This window comes from Danio aesculapii, chromosome 22, assembly GCF_903798145.1.
Source record: "Danio aesculapii chromosome 22, fDanAes4.1, whole genome shotgun sequence".
Taxonomy (NCBI): domain Eukaryota; kingdom Metazoa; phylum Chordata; class Actinopteri; order Cypriniformes; family Danionidae; genus Danio; species Danio aesculapii.
In genome coordinates this window covers 30249716-30272000 of record NC_079456.1, presented here as the reverse complement: position 1 = coordinate 30272000, position 22285 = coordinate 30249716, and the positions used below count along the sequence as shown (strand labels likewise).

Genomic DNA, 22285 nt, shown 5'->3' with positions numbered 1-22285 from the left:
ATAGATAGATAGATAGATAGATAGATAGATAGATAGATAGATAGATAGATAGATAGATAGATAGATAGATAGATAGATAGATGAATAAAAGTGAAAAGTGCTCACACCAGACATGAAGATGTGCTGAATGAATTAAAAAATGGTAAAACTCAATTTAACTCTAGGCGGGCTGTAAAATGAGCCTACATGTATTTCTAAAAAAATGGAGTGTTTCCTTTAAACGTGCAAAAGATCTATTTACTATTCACTATTAAGCTGATCGAACTCTTATCGAATATAGACTAATATGCATTGTAATGAATGGAGGGAGATCAGACACAATTATGTGCTACATTTAACAAATAACCTCTAAAACATCTCAAGCAGCTGTCCAGACCAGATTCTTTATCTGATAAACCCAGCACATTTAGGACAACCGAGCCTAAGTTACCAAGGCAACCCCTCAATTTATGACTGTAAGATCTTGATAAAGAACCTAAAAAATATATATATTCTTTGTATTCCTTCTCTCTACAAAAAACGCTCACTTACAAATATGAATATCATTGAGATGAATCTTAAAATATAGCTAAAACTATATTTTATAGAGCTAAAACATATAGGGGTGTAATGTTCATATTCTTAGTGGATTAGTTGGAATAACGGTACGCCTTGTGCTAAATAATATGGAGCTTCACATGATGCTTCAGGGGTTTATCATCTTCACTATATACAATGGTCATGTTTAGTTAAATTTTTTCAGGTAGTGCATAATATATCATTGTGCCTACTGTAGGCCATTATACATAGATATATACACTAGATATTGCATACGGACCCTGAGCATGCGTCAATACTGCCGCCATACTGTGTGCAGTGCTCCTAGGACAAATGTCATTCAACTACACTTAGTCAGGACTAAAGCCAATCTGAAGATGCTGGACTTTAGCACTGTGTACGGGTGTAGTAACAAGCAACAACGAAACAAAGCATAAAGACATCACATTTCATAGGTAAGATTTCGTTATTTACGATTTTTATGTTACAAACTTTTGTGCCAAACAAGTACTTTATTGATGATGATAATACAGTAGCACCAAACGTGCACTAAATATTAGGCTGATGCTAGTTTTATTGAATGAAATCAGCAAAAAAAAACGTAAATGAAATATGACAAGACACTGATGCCAGAAACTTGTATTATTGACAGCTAAGTGAAGTAATGGCTGGTTTTAAAGTAACTTATAAGGGTTAATAAACAGCTATAAACAGTGGCTGCGCCTCAATGTGCAGACTGTCCACTCTAATTATTGAATATACTAAATGTAAAGGTGGATGTGCACTTAGATGCAGGGATATTGATGTGGTCACAGCAATCGGTCATACAGTAGATATGTTTCAGGATAGTGGGTTAGCTCAAATTTAATAGGGAGGCAGGACAATACATTCCCAATGCACACAAACACAACGCTCTTTGTCAGCAATGCCTGTGCGGTCACTTATCCATTAATATAGAAAAGTGATGTAAAATTATCATTTTCGTAATTTAAAAATAAATATTTACATACTGACCACCGGGAAAACCTGCCAATTTTCAATATATGTATATATGTGTATATATCTTGGGCTCTGGATGGCCAGTCCTCCACTGCACCTTCATCCATCATTCATTTTAAAGGAGCACTACCCTGTACTAAAATGGTGCCTCTATTGACGCATTCTTTCTAATAGAAACAATAGCTTAGACGACATCTAATGTAAATATCTATGGCCGTTATATACCAGCAAATTTCCTTGATTATTACGCCAGAAACGAGAGTATAGTTCATAACCATATTAGTCTAATAAAATAGTTATTTTACATCTTAGTACACAATGTAACTACAAAAGAGTCAAGCTTTAAATAGGAAACTGATCAAAACTCTAATGCTAAGATGCTAATGGTCTTATCTATGTATGCTAAGCTAAGCTAAAAGTGCTCGCGCCAGACGTGGAGATCGGCTGAATTGATTCAAAAATGGTAAAACTCAATCATTTAACCCTAGGGGGGCTGAAGAGTGTTCCTTTAACAGTAAAAGAAAATTCTCATGATCTATTTACTCATATTTATCATTATTCTGAACACTTGGAGATTTTTAGGTTTTCAAATTTAAAGAAACTTCGAATAAATGGAGAGGACAATTTACTTATTAAACCAGGATTCAGTTCAGCCAGGTCATTGGTAGCAATTTCAGAGGTTTATAAACCAGCTTTTTAAAGAAAGAAAATATCAACTGAATTAATTACAGATAACTCACAAACAACAAAATTTTCTCTCAGGTCATTCAATATATACATAATAACAATATATAATAATAAAAAAAATATGTAATTTGAATTAAGTTTATCTTTGACTGATTAAATTTGATTACATTGTAAAGTATCTTATTTTACTGATGACGGTACACTGCATGTTTAAAGGATGGAGCAGCAGCAGCATGTGGCAGGGTAATCCTTGGTTAAAACTTTGTGTTCGATTCCATAAACAAAAAAAGTGTGTGTTTTCCCCTTCCATACATAATCTGCTTGCGTGATTGGAATCAGCTCAATGGTCTGCCTCTGGAAAATAAAAATAAATAAAAGCTTTATTAAAGTGTCTTTCTTCATTTTCTGATGCACAGTCCACTGTACAATAATGGTTAGTCAACGCTTTATTAAAAAAAAAAACTTGACCATTAAAACCCTATCCTGATTTCGCCAAGTAGGACATGTTCCTGTATTAACATCTATGTCTTTCCTGGAACAACATTTTAATCAGCCAATTAGAATTAAGGGATACATTTACCGTTTATGTTAAGTTTAGGCTTACGGTTAGATTTATGCACTGTTGAGTGTTATCCAACTATTATTTCCCCTCTGATTTTGGGAATAATTTACAGTTACGGCTGGGTTTAGGGGTGAGGAATAGGTATGGATTACATTTTCCAACAAAAATGATGCTCCAGGATCAACATAGATGTTAATCTAGGATCACATCATACTTGGCAAAGTCATGCTGTGCACATTAAATTGCCCCATTATGCTATTGTAAAGGTTTTTAATTTTGTTTTGGAGTACACCTACTGTATACAGTATATGAGGTTTACATTCCTCTTAAGTCAAAACACAGTGTTTTAACCACAATTTTCTCACAATGTCTTGAGATGTTTTTTACACTAGCACTTTTGGTCTGCACCCAGGTTCATTTGACATCAGACTATGGTACGTTTAGCTAGTGTGAACTCGGGTGGTCACCCGTGAACCATACCCGAGTCTGCCTGAAAGAGGGGGTCTGGGGTATGATTTGCGCAAACTCTGGTATGGTTCACTTCTGATATGAATGCAATTGTGCCAAGTAATGGAAGTAAACTGCCAATTGTACAACAAACTTTCGTTTTCATAACGTTCTTTTGTGTGTGTAAGTCTGTGTATTACCTACTTTGGCAACAAGCGGGATTGACCCAGTGCAAACAGTGATAATGTCTGCTTGTCTCCACCGAAAACAACTTCAGCAGACATCACATTATGTTCTGAATGCTTTTAATATTTTTACGACAGATAGATGCAAGTGGCTCACTATATGCTCCTAAAACTAAAAGATTCAGTAAAAGCCGAACGACTGTGATATGCGTATGTCTTTCCATTTGTGGCTTCCGTGTCCATGACCTAGCAACAGCTGTACAAACAAACAGCAGCTTGATGACTTCAGAAAAAGACGGTGTGAACACAAACTAGCTGAGAAGGAGGCAAGGGGGGACAATCGAACATGAGTTCGGTCCAGGCAATTGAACCAAGTGTGAAAGCACCCTAAAACAGTTAGTTCAAGGAACCTATATCTCTAAACCCCTCCCCTTTCAAGAGTCTCCTCTACTCTGATTGGTCAGATGGATCAGCCTGCTGTGATTAGTTTACTGCTTTATATATATATATATATATATATATATATATATATATATATATATATATATATATATATATATATATATATATATATATATATAAATATAAAACAGATCAATTATTCACTACCTGTTGGAGAATACGACAAATGTTGGAGAACTGAGCCTGATGTTCCCTCACAGCACTTTCAGAAGCTGCATTCACAGAGCTGTCCGGAAAACTCACAACAGGATAAACCTGCAACAGTAAGTAGAAACAGATTCTGATCTGAAAAATAAGGAGCCATTGACACAGACCACAGTTTTCCATTCCAATGCACTAATCTTTCATTGTTCTTCTATGTAAAGACACACTTGACAGGCATGAGTGGCGCATTTTTAAAGTGCATATAAAATCAAAGTTAACCATGTTGATTTTGTTAGCTCACATTGCTAATTTTGTGGTGAGCAATTCATCCATGCATGTCATTAATAAAAAAAATTGTTTGCCCTTGTAATCCAAAATTAAAATCTGAAAATGCATTTCCTGTTTTCAGTTAAATTCTCAGATTACGTCTGCCTGAGGTATTGTGCGTAGCTAACATACTTAATCACGCCCCTCAGACTGTCAGTTTTGACAGCGCTATGACAACCAGCAAATGTCGAGGAGGAGGTGTCTGTTAGGTTTTAATAACTCAGTGGTTACCAAAGTGGTGGTCGGGGGTTGTGGGACGATGACAGGGAGTCGTTTAGTGATTTCTAAAAATCAAATAAAATTCATTAACCATTTGAATGACCATATTTTAACCATAACACAGAAAAAATAAACTAGCAGTTTTTAATAATGAAAACAACAACATGCAAATGAAAATCCATCAGCCTTTTAATTATATTTTTATAGACGAATTACCAGTTTGTAAACATTCAGGATGTACACACAGCGAGGTTGCAGAAAAAACTCGGAGCGCTAGCATTTACAGCGAGGGAATGACATCTGATGTGGTACAGAGTTTGTTGTTGAATTAGAGATAAGTTATATTGATTACATTTTATATATATTATTTACATAATGCTTTCAGCGTATTATAACAACTTGTCATCCAGTGATAAGCACAGTTATTCTGCAAAATAAATGTTAAAGTGAGCGGCGTTCGTCTGACAGGTCCATTTGCGATAGCACCCTCCCAATGGATATTGGATAAGACGAAATGGCCAAGCATCCAACCTGAAATATAGAACTATCTCATTGAAACTCCAAGTGATTTTACAAGAGAGAAGTTAAAGGCCTACAAGTCTTTGGATGCCTACAATTTCTTTCTGTGTGGTCATTTGCAAGAAATAATGTTCCATGATTACCAGATTCAAAACTTTGTAGTGCTAAAAACCGAGGTTCTGCCTAGCCAAAGACAAGAAAAGCAGACGGAACTGTACGAGGCCTGGGTAATCATCAACAAGCAAAACAACTGCATTCTGACAGCAAACTGCACCTGTACGGCAGGGTATGTGAACTTACACTTTTACACTTAATTTTTAGCATTCAGTGTCTGCAGTTTAATTGAACTGTTTTTGCTGAAATCATTGCTCAAAAATGAGTAAAGTGTATGATTCAGCATAGAGTGAACTTACCTGATATAAAATGAGAACTGCAGAGTTGAGCATTTTTAATTAGGTCCTCACTCCATTCAGCTCTTATAATGGCTGTTAGCCAAAGACGTCTGTGATTGGCATTAAATCAGTGTGGTGTACGGTAAAATTTAAGTTTTTCATCTTTAGACTTTCGATTTTGGCATCCTACCACACAACATGACATGTTTGCTATTGCAACCGGTCTTTTTTTGCAACCAGTATGCGCAGTTGAACCCGTGTGACGTAGGTTGGTAATTCCCCCATTGGATTGGTCTGTTTATGTAACACAGGGTCAGCTGCAGCAGATTGATTTTATAGCACCAAGTTAAACTTTCTGACACCTTTATTGCAATCAAATACATCCAAAATAAATACAGGCTACTACTGATTATTGAGAATGATCTCTGATTGGTGGTCTCTAAAAAATTAAACCAACATCAATGACTTGTGCTGAAAGCATTTTGTCCACCAATCTCTTTAGCTGAGGTTAATATAAAATAAAACAAATTAATAAATGACTATAAAAACTATATGGTTGTTAGACTGTTGCATTTTCTTTTTGTGTTGTCAATATGCTTGTGTTTATATGGGCCTATTGTTGTGTGCTCAACGTTTGTATATTTATAACCACCTCCGAGAATGTGGAGTCATTGCATTGTTATTTTAGGGGGTCACAGGCTGAAATGGTTTGGCAACCCCGTATTAACTCTCCTGAAACCCAAAAATGCCTACTTTACCGCATCCAATCAGCTCTAGAAAAATGCGTCACAATAAGGATAAAAAAAAACTGTTGCAGCTTCAGGTTAATGCAGACTAGATGATGTTGTCAAAAGTTAAAAGAATTTCAACTTAACATCCAGCTGCTGTGCATTACTGTCAGCTTCAAAGCAGAAGACCAATTAAAATACTGCAGAACTGCAAGCTTTCTGTTACTTTCTGTTTACTTCACACCCAATACCTCAGACATACATAATCTGAGAATTTAACTGAAAACAACAGAAAAATGCATTTTTTTTTGCTTTCTCTTAATGACTTGCCCAGATGAATTGTTCACCACAAAACGAGCAATGTGAGCAAACAAAATCAACATGGTTAGTTTTGATTTTCATTGTACTTTAATAAAATATTCCTGAAAGCTGCATCTTGCATTTTTAAAGACAAAAACCCATTCTGTGAGAACAGCTTATCAAATAATTGCTGTGTTCATATAAAAACCTTCCATTGGAAAACCAGAATTAACAAAACAGAAACCATTTGATTGAAGTTGAAAATGCTCTTGGTGATTCTACATACTTAATGTGTAGAAATGAACGGAGTAGCTCATAATGACAGTCTACCAAGGGGCAGCGCAAATTAAAAATAAAGTGCATTTAAATGAATGAATTAAAATAGATCAAATTCACTCTTTTTCTTAACACGCTCTCTGTGTTCCTCCATCTACAGCTATCAAGAACAAACTGATTTAAGATCAGTTTATGGCACAAATGCCAGTAATTTGACTTCTGCAAACCCTAAAAATTACATTGCACCAAGCACATTTGCAAAAACCACTGTGTCCACCATATTTCACTGTTTTTTTTTTTTTAGTAAAATGCTGACTGTAGGCTGTAGATTTTATTTTGTATGCTGTATTTTCGCCACTTACTGTATATTCTTTTGTTAAAAACACAAAACTGAAAATTGTGTCATCATTTACTAATCCTCTGCTTTTTTCAAATCTGAGTTTTTTATTTTGTTGAATACTAAGGAAGATATGTGGAAAAAAACAGCCAATGACTTAGTATTTTTTAGTTACACTTGTAAAAACCCGATAAGTTAACTCAAACTGTTTGAGGAAATCGATTGAAGCCAGAGATGGGCAAGTATTTATATACATGTATTTTAAATAGCATTTTAAGTACAAATTTGTATTTTCTAAATTGTATTTGATAGGATTAATGGAAATCGCTTAATATTTTGTATCAAAATACTTTAGTGTCTTGTATTTGTAAAATACTATAAAATAATTTCTAAGAAGTCTACATGGTGACATCATATAAATGCACTCTCTGATTGGTGCTTTGAACATTATTAACTCTTCAATTTAAAGAATAACTGATAATAAATATAAAATATTTGGGGAAAGGGTATACATATCAAAGTAGTTTTTGATAGTTTGCTGATGCCAAATGTTTGTCTTTAAAACAAACAACATAAAAATAAATCCTACAGTGGCGATTCCTACTTCATTGGCTCTTTTAAATGCCAATAGTTGAACAGCAGGTATAGTTGCACTATATAGTAAATGAAGAGGAAAGCTGCACGTATGCCTAAAGATATCAAAGTGACACCATGTAAAACACGTTCAATAATCTCCTGCTGACAGGTTATACAACGGGAGCAGGATATGAAGAGTTTATTTGCTAAAATAGATCTTTTTTTTTTTTTTTTAAGTTTTCAGAAATCATGTTTTTACATTGAGTATTGAGTCAGTTTAATGGTAAAGGGACTGATGTCATGCTGCTTTTTAAAACGTGTTTTGTAGTATTTTAAAATACAAAAATAATGCATTATATTTTTATATATTTTGGTGATTTTCTGTATTTTGTAGTTTATTTTGATACACTTAAACTTAAGGTATTTGGTATTTTAATCTTAAAAATACATTTCAATGTATTTTTGCCGAACCCTAATTGCGGCAAACTATTTAAGTTTTGAAAACCAAACGGTTTGAATACTGCAAACTTACAGTATACATAATTATAATAAACTATATTTCCCATTGATGGGTTGCAGCTGGAAGGGCATCTTGCTGTGTAAAACATATGCTGGATAATATGCCTGTAGCGACCCCTGATAATAATGAATAATAGGACCAAGCCGAAAAAAAATGAAAATGAATACACAAACACACACACACACGCACACGCACACACACACACACACACACACACATATATATATATATATATTTACAGTTGAAGTCAGAATTATTAGCCCCCCCGGAATTATTAGCCCCCCTGTTTATATTTTTTTCCCCATATTCTGTTTAACGGAGAGATTTTTTCAACACATTTCTAAACATAATAGTTTTAAATAACTCATCTTTAATAACTCATTTATTTTATCTTTGCCATGATGACAGTAAATAATATTTGACTAGATATTTTTCTAGACACTTCTATACAGCTTAGTGACATTTAAAGACTTAACTAGGTTAATTAGGTTAACTAGGCAGGTTAGGGTAAGTAGGCAAGTTATTGTATAATGATGGTTTGTTCTGTAGACTATTGAAAAAAAATGTGCGTAAAGGGGCTAATAATTTTGACCTTAAAATAGACTTTAAAAAATTTAAAAGCTGCTTTTACTCTAGCTGAAATAAAACAAAAAAGAATTTGTCAAGAAGAAAAAAAATATTATCAGACATACTGTGAAAATGTCCTTGCTCTGTTGAACATCATTTGGGAAATATTTAATAAAGAGAAAAAAAATCAAAGGGGGGCTAATAATAATTTTGACTTCAACTGTATATATAATAAATTTATATTACTTTACATATTATATATTATTTTTTTATATATATTAACTGTATATTATTTGTATTTATATTGTCAAACATTTACAGTCTTAGTAACTTAGTTTTTGAGTTCAGTTAATAGAGTGAATTAGGTCCAAACAACAATACAGCTAGTCAAATGGTTTGGTATTTATTCTAGCATTAGAATTAAGTTAACACAAAAAATGTATTAATTCATTCATTAATTCATAACTCATTCGGGTTGCGTTCTGCTTAATATAATCAGTTTATAAGTTGCCATAACTCTTTTTCATTAAGTCTAAGTAACTTTTTTAAGAACTTAAGTTAGACTAACTTATTCATTTAGTGATTTTCACGGTTTACAGTGTATGCCTGCTTTTTTCCATCATTATTTAGAATATCTTGCTCTGTCTAAAACGGATGAAATAAATTCACTAGACTGTGAGTAAATAATGAGGAATTTTACATTAACCGGATTTGTTGAACTAGGGAGAAAATGGAGGCATTTTGAGCACCAGGTTATTGTTGCTCACCATTGGAGCCATATCAGTAAACAGTTGCTCTCCAGTGATTTGATTGAGAAGCTCAAGAGGGAATCCTGAACCCTTGTCAATGACAGACATGTGAATGTTGTTTTTCCTGGAAAGATAATGCATGAAAAAAAAACACTAAAAATATGTGAACTTTACATTGTGTGTTGTAAAAATCAGTGTTAGCCAGGGTTTCCTACCAAGTAACTTTAAGACTTATGAAGCAGTGAAGCTTTCCGTGACTGTTGCACTTTACACATCGGACCGTCCCCATTCCTCCACAAGCAAGGCAACTGGAAAACAGATCATGTAATGAGTATCAAATGAGTTCGATTTAAATCTGACCAAACCATTATCCACGATAGTAAGCTGTTCTGCAATGGTGTTGCTATGTGGTTGTGGTTTTTGAGTTTTCAAAATTTTAGGTGCGTCTGCAATTCCGTCCTGTTTACTAGACACAACGTTTAAATTTAAACTTACTTTATGACTGTTAAGCCAACACGGTGGGTCAGTGGTTAGCACTGTCGCCTCACAGCAAGATACTTGCTGGTTTGAGTCCCGGCTGGGTCTGTTTGCATTTCAGTCAAAGTCAAAGTCATTTCTGTGAGGAGTTTGCATGTTCTCCCGGTGTTTGCGTGGGTTTCCTCTGGGTGCTCCGGTTTCCACCACAGTCCAAAGTCATGTGGTATAGGTGAATTGAATAAGCTAAATAGACCTTTTTCACAGTGGAATTGAATAAAGGAAGCGCCCTCCGAAGCAATGCTTTGCTGTTTCCGGTTTCGCTTACAGCCGCAGAAACATGACAGCCTCAGGACATCGGATGACATTTTCACAGTCAATTTTGCCATAATTTGGACAATAACATGTTGTTTGCTTGGTTAATGTGTAAAACTGACGTAGCCTAAATAAATCAGCATTTAAAAGGAATTTGTGCAGAAAATGTGTCTTACACGAAGCGTTTGCAACGTTAGGTTACAGTAAGGTGCGCAGCCAACAGCAAAAGATCTGCTAACTCAAGCCATTCGTAAGCAAAAATAACTATTTAACATCCAGCAGGATCAGTTTTATGTTAGTAGTTGTCTGTAAGCTGTGCTAACCCCCTCCTTCCTTTGTATTCAGGGTCAGATACGGGCGAGATGCTATCGGTCAATGCGAAAGAGGAGCCCCATAATGACAGGTTGCTAAATGCTCGTAAGGTTTACTCAAGTCTGGAAACAAAATTTAGCTCCAACTCGCTGGAAAAAATAAAGATTTTTGTTGCTGTGTTCAGTGTTCGAATACGATTCTATTAATTACTCAATTTTAAAGCAAATATCCTCAAAACAGTCTGTCTGTAGCGTATAGGGTGTGTTTCTGAATCTTCAGGTTAAAGTTAGTTCATGTTCCAGTTCATTTTGTTTATCTGCTTTGAATGTTTTTATTATTTATTTAAAGAACAGCAAATAACATTTTACAACACAAAAAAATATACATGCCAAGGGGTTATTATAAATAAAATACAAATATACAAAATGTACATATGTAATAATTAAATAAATACATTATAGAGTTCACAGTTTTTTAAAGTGGGTAGGCTTCCTTGTTTAAAGAGTCTCTGATGCTGGTAATATACAAGCATATTTCAGTGATCAATACCTTAAAATTTGGTTGCTTATTAGTAAATTAGACAGTAAAGCCAAAACGTACATTTTCCCACAATGATAAAAGAGGTTTTGAACACTGAAAATTGTTAATAATTTTTTGCACCTCTTCCTTTTGACTGAGTATGTACAATGCCAAAACCATCTTCTCGTATTCATTACAAAAATACAATTTACATCAATTCCACTTTTACATTTTTTGTAAATAATGTTTTGCTGGATAAAATCTGTGGAGAAGTTTATAGGATATTTCTTTAATTTTGTTTCTAACCTGATATTTCTGTGGTAACAGCCACACTTTTCTTCACCAAATCAAGTCACCCTTTAATAAACACATCCAATAAAATTTTATATAAGGAACAGTAGTGATTTCTTTTTGGAAAAGAGTTTGAAAAGCTCTATTATTACTCTTGGTGTTTACTGTAAAACAAGTTTTGCCAACATAAGATTTAGTAAATTCAAAAGACAAAGGTCTTGATTAATACCACTAAATAACATATGGGTCTCTGAAGGAATTGAACCAATAACAGTTGAAAACTTGCAGGGTTACTGAGATACTGTGATGAGAAAGGAGTTAATTGTAAGAAAAGTATACCATCTTTATTATAAAACCGACTAAACAAATTAATTTTGTTGTAAAAAAATTGCATTTGTATTAGTTGTCTGTTATTCCAAAGTGGGGAAAAATTATGCTTATATATTAATGACCTTGATAGGAGCACTTGTTTGTGGAAGGCAAATAACTTGTCTATATTATAATTTCACATCAAAATAAAACTAAGACCACCAATATTTGATAAAACCGGATGTTGTGATACGGCGTTTCGCTTACCGGAACCAGGAAGTGTGATAAAAGCCTATTGGCTGTAGTGTTATGTGTGTGTGTGTGTGTGTGTGTGTGTGGTGTGTGTGTGTGTGTGTGGTGTGTGTGTGTGTGTGTGTGTGCGTGTGTGTGTGTATGTTTGTGTGTGAATGTAAAAGTGTATAAGTGTTTTCTCACTAGGTAAAACATATGCTGGAATAGTTGGTGGTTCATTCCGCTGTGGCAACTCCTGATAAATAAGGGACTAAGCTGAAGGAAAATGAATGAATAAAAACGACCATTAAAAAGAACGAATATGAGTGGTATGAATGAATTTTGAAATACTACAGTACATCCGCCATAATGTCATTATCACATGACCTACCCAAATCAGTCGAGTTGCTCCCATTCTTAAATTCTTAAAAAAAGATAGTAAAGTGTCCACTGGAAGTAGTAGTCATGCAGGCAATGGATTCTTACCTATTGTTTTTTGAATACTATGAATTTGGACATACTATTCAGCACACATACTATGTAGAAGGGAAGTTCAATTTCAGACGCAATTGTTCATTTCTTAGTGTCTTTGCATAAAATTCCTGCCAAATAATTTAAATGAGTATGATCTATCTATTAAGAATGATGAAATGGGACGCTACACAACTGACACTGGAAGGTCAATACCCGTGATTACAAGGTAAATGTACACTGAAAGAAATACTGTATTAGATCAACTTGTGAACTTAAAGGGATAGTTCACCCAAAAATGAACATTTACTCACTATTTATTTGCCCTCAAGTTGTTCCAAACCATTATGAGTTTCTTTGTTGTGTTTATTTAGAAAAAGCCTTCTCACTATTATCATCAATATTATTACTTCTACTTTTGTTATCATTATTATTAGTACTGTCCTGACTTGTCCTGTTATCTCCTCATTTTCATTATAAGTATTTCTACCATTGTCATTATTCAGGTTGCTGTAGTTGTAGTAGTAGTCATAGTAGTAGTAGTAGTAGTAGTAGGTTTTTGAAGTAGTAGTTGAAGTAGTAGATGTCGTCGGTATAGTGGTATCAGAAGTAGTGGATGTGTAGTAGTAGTAGTAGTCGTTGTCGTTGTCTGTGTAGTAGTATCAGAAGCAGTAGATGTTGTTGATGTACATGTTGTAGTATCAGTCATTCCTGTAGTAGTATCAGTAGTAGATGTAGTAGTAGTATCAGTGGTAGTAGTCGTTATAATAGGTTCAGTAGTAGTACACATTGTAGGAGTAGTAGTGGTTGTGGCTGTAGTAGCAGTAGTAATAGTTGTAGCATTAGAAACTCTCTGTAGTAATAGTTGGTGTAGTATTTGGGATTTATTTTTATTATTATTATTTTTATTATTGTAGTGATTGTTGTTAATGATTATTACTGTTGTCCTTTCTTGCTTGTTTACTGTCATTATTACTATCATTATATCACTAGCATTGTTGTCACTCCTTATATAAGTTACTTGCTTCATTTAGTGACTGTTTTTGTTCCTTTTGTATGTACTCTGACCTGTTTACCATGTTACCTTTACATGCACACACGCGCACACACACACACACACACACACACACATACACACACACAAACACACACACCTGCCGGTACTTGATTGTATTGTTGTTGTTTTTTTTGTTTTGTTATTGTTTCATTTTCTTTGTATTTGCATTATCTCAAATTGTGTACCTTTTGTATATTCTAATAAAATTAACTTAAGTGTAACTTGTTTTCAGTAAATTAAGTTGAAAATCTTGATTCGATTACTTGTAATTATTAGGAAAATTGAAGTAAGTGGTGTTTAATGTAGTGTACAAAGATTCACTCATTCATTCTTTCATTCATTCATTCATTTTCTTTTCAGCTTAGTCCCTTTATTAATCCAGGGCTGCCAAAGCGGAATAAACCGCCAACTTATCCAGCACATGTTTTACGCAGCGGATGCAACCCATCTCTGAGAAACATCCATACACACTCATTCACACACATACACTGCGGACAATTTAGCCTACCCAATTTACCTGTACCGCATGTCTTTGGACTGTGGGGGAAACCGGAGCACCCGGAGAAATCCCACGCGAATGCAAACTCCAAACAGAAACGCCAACTGACCCAGCTGAGGCTCAAACCAGCGACCTTCTTGCTGTGAGGCGACAGCACTACCTACTGCGTCACCGCGTTGCCCTACAAAGATTCATACTATATATATTTTTTCAGTGACTCACTCTAAATGATTACCTACTCGTAAGGCCTACTCAAGAGAGTATAAAAGCAGTTGTTTAATTTTTACAGTAAATAAGTTATTCATTCATTCATTTTTTTTTCGCCTTAGTCCATTTATTAATCAAGAGGTTGCCAAAGCGGAATGAATCGCCAACTTATCTGGCATATGTTTTATGCAGCGGATGCCCTTCCAGCAACAACCCAACACAGGGAAACATCCATACACACTCATTCACACTCATACACGACCAATTTAGCTTATTCAATTCACCTATACCACGTCTTTGCACTGTGGGGGAAACCAGAGCACCCGGAGGAAACCCACTCGAACACCAGTAAATAAATCAATCATTTTAATTACAGATTCAATTATTTGTTCATTAATGAGTTGATTTTACCCACTAGCAGGTTTAGCGTCAGAGACCTAAATCAGCTAAAGTACCAGAACAATAGAAATAAATAGTTTGATTGCCATTTTTAAAAATAAAAACATACAGTTGAAGTCAGAATTATTAGACCCCGTGTTTATTTATTTTTTCCCCTATTTCTGTTTAACAGAGAGCAGATTTTTTCAACACATTTCTAATCATAATAGTTTTAATAACTCATTTCTAGTTACTGATTTATATTATCTTTGCCATGATGACAGTAAATAATATTTGACTAAATATTTTTTATCTAAGTTAACTATTAACTAAGTTAATAAGGTTATCTAGGCAGGTTAGGGTAAATAGGCAAGTTATTGTATAACGATGGTTTGTTCTGTAGATTGGAAAAAAATATAGCTTAAAGGGGCTAATAATTTTATCCTTAAAATGGTGTTTAAAAAATCAAAAACTGCTTATATTCAAGCTGAAATAAAACAAATAAGACTTTCGCCTGAAGACAAAATATTATCAGACATATTGTGAAAATTTCCTTGCTCTGTTAAACATCATTTGGGAAATATTTAATAAAGAAAAAAACAATTCAAAGGGGGGCTAATAATTCTGACTTCAATTGTATAAGTAATTTTTAGATCATTAATATACACTTTTAAACAAATCCAACATTTTTATATTAAATAGTATACATTAAATACTAAATTAAATAAATGATTTCCTCAACAAACTGTACATAAATTCAAGCAGCTTCAACTAATTATTTTTAAGCAACTAGTTTAAAGTTCACTAAATTTATTTTTAAAATATTGCTTAAATTGTTACTTTTTGTAGTTGGCATAACTTCAAGCATCAAAAACATTATAATATTGACTGGATTTGTGTTTATTAGCCATTCTGAAAATTTTTTACATCCTTTAAATTTATAAAGTAAATTTTTGCAAAGTCCGAAGAAGATAATTAGTCCAAAATAGACATTTGATGTCTTCATTCATTCATTTTCCTTCAGCTTAGTCTCTATTTCAGAGGTGGCCACTGCGGACTATTCCGCCAACTATTCCAGCATATGTCTTATGCAACGAATGTGCTTCCAGCTGCAACCCAATACTGGGAAACACCCATATACTATAATTCAAACACACACAGTCATACACTACAGCTAATTTAGCTTATTCAATTCATCAATAGCACTTGTCTTTGGACTGTGGGGGAAACTGGAGCACCCGGAGGAAACCCACGTGAACACAGGCAGAACATGCAAACTCCACACAAAAATGCTAACTGACCCAGTCGGGACTCGAACCAGCGACCTTCTTGCTGTGAGGTGACAGTGCTAACCACTGAGCCACTATGCTGCCCAATTTGTAGTCTTTTAACATTTTATTAATTGGCATTTTTTACACTGTACCTTTGCCTGCCAGTGCCCCCACACACACCACAAAACTGGCGTTGACCATAGTTAGTCCAACCCATGCCACCGCAAAATCCACATATGATCTGAACGACACAAATATCATGATAAAATAATATAAAATAAGACAAAATGAAAAACTGAAAATGATAACTGATAATAATACTCACCCTGCCTGAACGTCCACAACTTAGACACATAGTTCTACCAAGAGTATAGCATGACAGACAATCCTAAATTGATCAACAATAAATAAAGATCAACAATAAATAAAACCTCTAAAAAATGTTTTCAATTTGTGCGATGAAAGAAAAAATTGAACAAGTTTTACTTTGATACTCGATGTGTTAGGAACGGGGATGGATATCTCACTGTCTTGGAAGAAAGACGGCACGCACACTGGGATGCTCCACGGTTCAGGAGGAATGCCAGATCTATCCACCTGCTGACCTGATAAATGAAGAGTATGTTAAAGGAATAAAGAATGAGATGTAATGCAATAATCAATAAACCCATGATAGCAACTGTGTAGCCCTGGTCAAGATGTTCTGCTGAAGGTCAATCTGAACATCAGAATATTAAAGAAAGTCCATCGGTGCTTTAGATCTGCTGGTTTTAAACTGCTGAATGAATTTTTTCTTGCATAGACTAATTAGGACGATCATGCATTCACAATGGTATGAACCGTTATAATTATATTAATTCATTAATTTTCCTTCACCTTAGTCCCTTGCTTATCAGGGGTCGCCACAGTGGAATGAACCGCCAACTATTCCGGCATTTGTTTTACTCAGAAGATGCTCTTCCAGGCACAACCCAGTATCAGGAACATATATTTATATCTTCTATGTTATTTTAATTATTGATATTATTATTTGTATCCCTCATTATTAAGGGTTGACCCCCCATTCACCTTGTTTAGACACCCTTAAGGGGGGATCAAGTATTGTTTGGGGGGGGGGGGGTCAATCCTCCACAAAACCCTCTTAATTCGCATCCTGGCAAAACGTGCAGCGTGACCGTGGATTAAGCATGCATGGTCACATTTAGTAGTGTGGACTGAGATTGTTTTTTCTTAAACACAGTAAAACACCAAAATGGACAAGGGCCATATGCCTTTCTTAAAATGAAAACGCACTAGTGTAAAGATATCCTGAGGCTACAATTGGATAAGAATTGGAAAAGGTTGTCTAGTCTTATGAGCCTTGACTTCTGCCTGTCATATTCAGATGGTAGGAAAAAAAGAGACTTTTCCCACCATAGTACGGTTCACTGTCATTTTCTGTTCTTCTAGACTCTGTAAAAGTCTCCAGTCGGTACTGTAAGGAGAAACAGATATTTAAAACACAAATATGATGTTGATGAGAACAAGTGAGATGTTTGCGAATGTTGATGCTGACCCGATATGTGTTGAGGGACTGCAGGTCTGTGAACACCATCTCTTTGACTGGTTTAGAGCTGTAACAGCATTTGCTGGACACATAATTGGTGAAGGCCTCCTGTGCAAGTTCTTCACTGATCGCAGGAATGCTGAGGACATGATAAATTGAATTTAACCTGACCATGCAGCCAAATATTGTTCAAAATAGTGGTTATGCAAAAACCCATTAACCCCTTAGCATTCTTGGATTCCTGGCACAACAAACTATGAACAGAATACTGGAATGCTAAAGTATTTAAAGAACAAATCAATATAGATTACCATTATAGATGAGAACTATATGAAAGTTGTCCCACGCATTGTAAGAAATTGACAAGATTTCAACATTTACTCCCCCTTCAGGCTATGACCACATCACCACTTCAGGTCTGCATTATTTTCTAATAATTCAACAGACCATTGTCAATAAATTGTACATAGACCTCAAAGTTCTGAGCTTATCTCTTGTAATTGTTCAAACAAAAATATCTTGCAATTTTGAATTTATATATAGCAGTTCTGAGTTCAGCTCAGACACACTACAAGTTTAAAACTCAATGTTTAACTATACAAATTTCATTTTTAGTTCAGTTTTAGTTTCTATCATTTTTATTACTTATCACATAATTGTGAGAGATATGTTAGAAATGAGGTAGAAAGAATTACTTTTTTTTGCATTTAGATATCTTATACGCTGCATGCTGGGTTCCACACAATCAATGTGTTGAGACAACAGGAAGGAATTATGTTAACTTATTAGTTTTTACAAATTTAAGTGCATTGAACAGATAACAATTGAGCTGTCCAAAAAAAACCTTAATAATTGTGTTGTTTTAGCTCATTTTAAATAAGTAGTTTGAACAAACAGCAAAAGTTTTTTAAATGTATGCTATTCAATATTAATACACTGACCAGCTGAGGCTTTAGTGTTTTAACAATGGCTCAGGAAAAAAAATTAAATCAAACATGCCAAGAAAACCAGAGACAACAAAAACTTTTACTTACAACATTGGAAAGTGTTATTATGAAATGATGTGTAAAGATTGCAACAATATGGATGTTCTACAATGGGCAGTCTAATTTTCACTTACTTCAAGACTTTTCAGCCCCAAATGTAGCAAGATAGAGAACAAAGGTGGCACGCCATGCTTATAATTGATGCTTAGTCTATTTAGCCATTTTAATTATTTAAATTGATTTAGTTTTTTTTTTTTTTTTTGGAGGAACTCTTACTTAAAGTGTGTCTCTGGAGCTCTGGGTGGGGCTTCTGCTTGTGGTGGTCCAAAATCTCCTGGTGGAATAACTGAGGATGATATAAAAATGAAAAAAGTGTCAAAATGATCTTCATCGCTTGATGAGATGGACAGTGGTTTGTTTAAATATGTGCTTTTAAAATACATTTTTAAGTGAATTTAATATTTTTCTGGACTTTTTCACAGCAGCCTAATATGTCTTTAATTTGTAATAAAAAAGAGAAGGAAATGAAACAGAAATTGCACTGCACTTTATTCCTCAATGCTTGCTTGTCAATTTTGTGTGCATTTGTATATTTTCAAATGACTATTAGTCTATTTAATATAAATACACTCCTCACAGAAGTCTTTTTTAAATATTCATTAAATAGATTTTACAAACAGATGGGCTCTTTGTAGTCAAAAAATTTTATGCTCAATTTTTTATTGCGAAAAACAAACAAACGCTATTTCACAAGCAAACAACTTGTTACATATGGTTATCTTTGTTGTTGTTTTTTTTTACAAAAGAGAAGAAAAATTTAATAATAAAATAATAATAAAAAAAATAATAATAAATAATAAGGGAAAGTAATACTGGTGTACAGAAAATTACAACCAACTGAATGCAGACATTTAACAATCACAATCAAATGTTCATATACATTGTCAATGTTAAAAGTAAATATTTACAATTAAACAGTATAAGATAATAATAATTAAAAATAACCAAAAATTAAATTACTACGAAATAAATAACGTAAAATGGAGGGAGAGTGCATCTATTAAATGAAAGGCAAGATGTTAAGAGAGTTAAAGTAAGTTTTAAAACATTGACACTTTTTTAAAGAAAGTAGTTTTCCCAGAGCATCTAACCTTTTCCAACTTTAGAAAATTGGGATGTAGTTGGAGGCTTTTTTGATTTCCAGTGAAGTAAAATACGACGCATATAGCTAATAATAAGGAAGAGGCCAAAATATCAAGTGGTTTAGAATTAAACTGGGACCAAATCTTTGAATCCCCAAATCTCTCCTTTGACTTTTTCAGCTTTAATTTTCTCACGTTATGATGAAACAGCAAGAAAAGGAAACTCATTTCACTTAGGTTGTAATAACGGAATGTTATGCTGCAACGAAAACAGGAACTATTTTATCGTTTTGAATTCCTCTAAAATCTCTGTTTGATATGTTTATGGTTTGAATATTGTGTAAATGTGCCAGAATTTTGTGTAAAACTGATATTTGAGTTTGTATTTTTGATTGACAGGTGCCTTATTACTTATTATTACCTTAGTGTCTAATATTAAAATATTACCTTTTTATTATTCTACATCCTACATAATAGCTACCTAAACCAAACTCATAACTATTAATAAGAAATTAGGACTTTATTGAGAAAAGTAATGGTTTATTGACGACAACAATTTTACTTCAAAATGAAGGGTGACCAATGATTTCGATTACCTGCAGAAATATCATATCCACCATGATCTGGTGCGCCATCCTGGCCACTGTCACAAAAACAGAACAGGTGTTTTTTGTTTTACTAGACTCATGTACTTCTTTACACCGATGAAAAAAAGTTGAAAACACCACAACCATTTAAATAATAGACACATCTCTCTCGAAGTTCTTAACAATCGACCTATCCATTACCTTTCACGACCTCACATTTTTTCATTACCGTTTATTGTCATGTTTCAATAATACTGTAACAGTAAACAGTAAAAAGCTTAATGTAGAAATTTTTTATCTTTCCTTTAAAATGTCATTTGTCATGTTAGACTTACCTCAGAGAATGTGTCTGGTCCATTGCTGGAAGTGGATTGTGAATTATTGTTTTGAAACGCGAGAGTGATTTAAAGAATTAAGAGGAACTGCGGTTGTGTAAAGGTTGCAAAAGTCTTTCAGGATACCCGCTTTGACACGGAAAACATAGATGCAAACTGTAAACATAACAAATGTAAATATAAAATTAAAACATCAATAAACGCACACAGCTATTTGGCTATTTACATTATTAAAATAATAATTGTTTTTAAAGTAAATACTCCACTGCACTGACTGTACCCTTATATTTGCTACACTTGCGAAATAAAGTTCTGGACCAATATGCAATTTGGGAGTTTTCTGAATAAAGGAATCACAACAATGGTAAGCCGTTTTAACATTTAAGGTGAGACATTGCAGGTAAAAACCGGTTGTTGTGGTTTCCTTGTCAATTTTAAGATACCTTATTGACTTTTCATAAAAAACCTGAAAAATCACATGTACATAAGTATTCACAGCCTTTGCCTTGAAGCTCTAAATTGAGCTCAGGTACATTCTGTTTCCACGGATCATTTGTGAGATGTTTCAGCAGTTTAATTGGAGTTCACCTGTGGTAAATTCAGTTGTTTGGACATGATTTGTAAAGGCATACATCTGTCTATATAAGGTCCCAGGGTTGATATTGCATGTCAAAGCACAAACCAAGCATGAAGACAAAGGAATTGTCTGTAGACCTCTGAGACAGGATTGTCTCGAGGCACAAGGCTGGGGAAGGTTACAGAAACATTTCTGCTGCTCTGAAAGTTCCAAATAGCACAGTGACCTCCATCATCCATAAGTGGAAGATGTTTGGAACCTCCAGGACTCTTCCTAGAGCTGGCCGGCCATCTAAGCTGAGTTATCGGGGGAGAAGGGTCTTAGTCAGGGAGGTGATCAATAACCCGATGGTCACTCTGTCTGAGCTCCAGCGTTCTTCTGTGGAGAGAGGAGAACCTTATAGAAGGACAACCATCTGTGCAGCAATCCACCAATCAGGCCTGTATGGTAGAGTGGCCAGACAGCACATAGCAGCCCGCCTGGAATTTGCCAAAAATGCACCTGAAGGACTCTCAGACCATAAGAAACAAAATTCTCTGGTCTGATGAGACTGAAATTGAACACTTTGGAATGAATGGCAGGCATTACGTTTGGAAAAAACCAGGCCCCGCCCATCGCTAATGCCATCCTTACAGTGAAGCATGGTGGTGGCAACATCATGCTGTGGGGATGTTTTTTAGCAGCAGGAACTGGAAGACTAGTCAGGATAGAGGGACAATTTTTTACTTCTGTACATGTGATATTTCAGGTTTTTTATTAATAATAAATTTGCAACAATTTAAAAAAATCTCTTTTTTCACACTGTCATTATGGGGTATTGTGTGTAGAATTTATAAAATAAATTAATTTAATCCATTTTGAAATATGGCTGTAAAGTGCTATTGATACCTTCCTGATACACTGTACATACAAAAAACACGTTTTTGCACACTTTCTCAATTTTCTTTCTGTAGAATTAAACAACTCATATTTTTAAGGCTGTTTATTCTTTAAATGAGTTTATTGAGCCATTTTAATCTTAACTTCAGCAGCACTTACATACATACACCGAAATTGACATGTGACGCGGTGGCACAGTAGGTAGTGCTGTCCCTCACAGCAAGAATGTCGCTTGTTCGAGCCTCGGCTGGGTCAGTTGGCGTGTCTGTGCAGCATTTGCATGTTCTCCCTGCGTTCGCGTGGGTTTCCTCTGGTTGCTCCGGTTTCCCCCACAGACCAAAGACATGCGGTACAGGTGAATTGGGT

General features: G+C 34.5%; 1 protein-coding gene across 1 annotated transcript; it reads right to left on the bottom strand.

Moving 5' to 3' along the window:
- Positions 1–1455: 1455 nt before the first annotated feature.
- Positions 1456–20512, bottom strand: LOC130215700 (protein SSUH2 homolog). Its single transcript, XM_056447535.1, has 12 exons — positions 20464–20512; positions 20138–20184; positions 18676–18745; positions 17423–17552; positions 17281–17341; positions 16354–16472; positions 16193–16255; positions 16020–16108; positions 9749–9841; positions 9552–9657; positions 4027–4134; positions 1456–2577 (listed from the first exon to the last, which is right to left on the bottom strand). The coding sequence occupies exons 1-12, from the start codon at positions 20484–20486 to the stop codon at positions 2434–2436; spliced, it is 1053 nt and encodes a 350-aa protein (XP_056303510.1). The 5' UTR covers positions 20487–20512; the 3' UTR covers positions 1456–2433.
- Positions 20513–22285: the final 1773 nt, after the last annotated feature.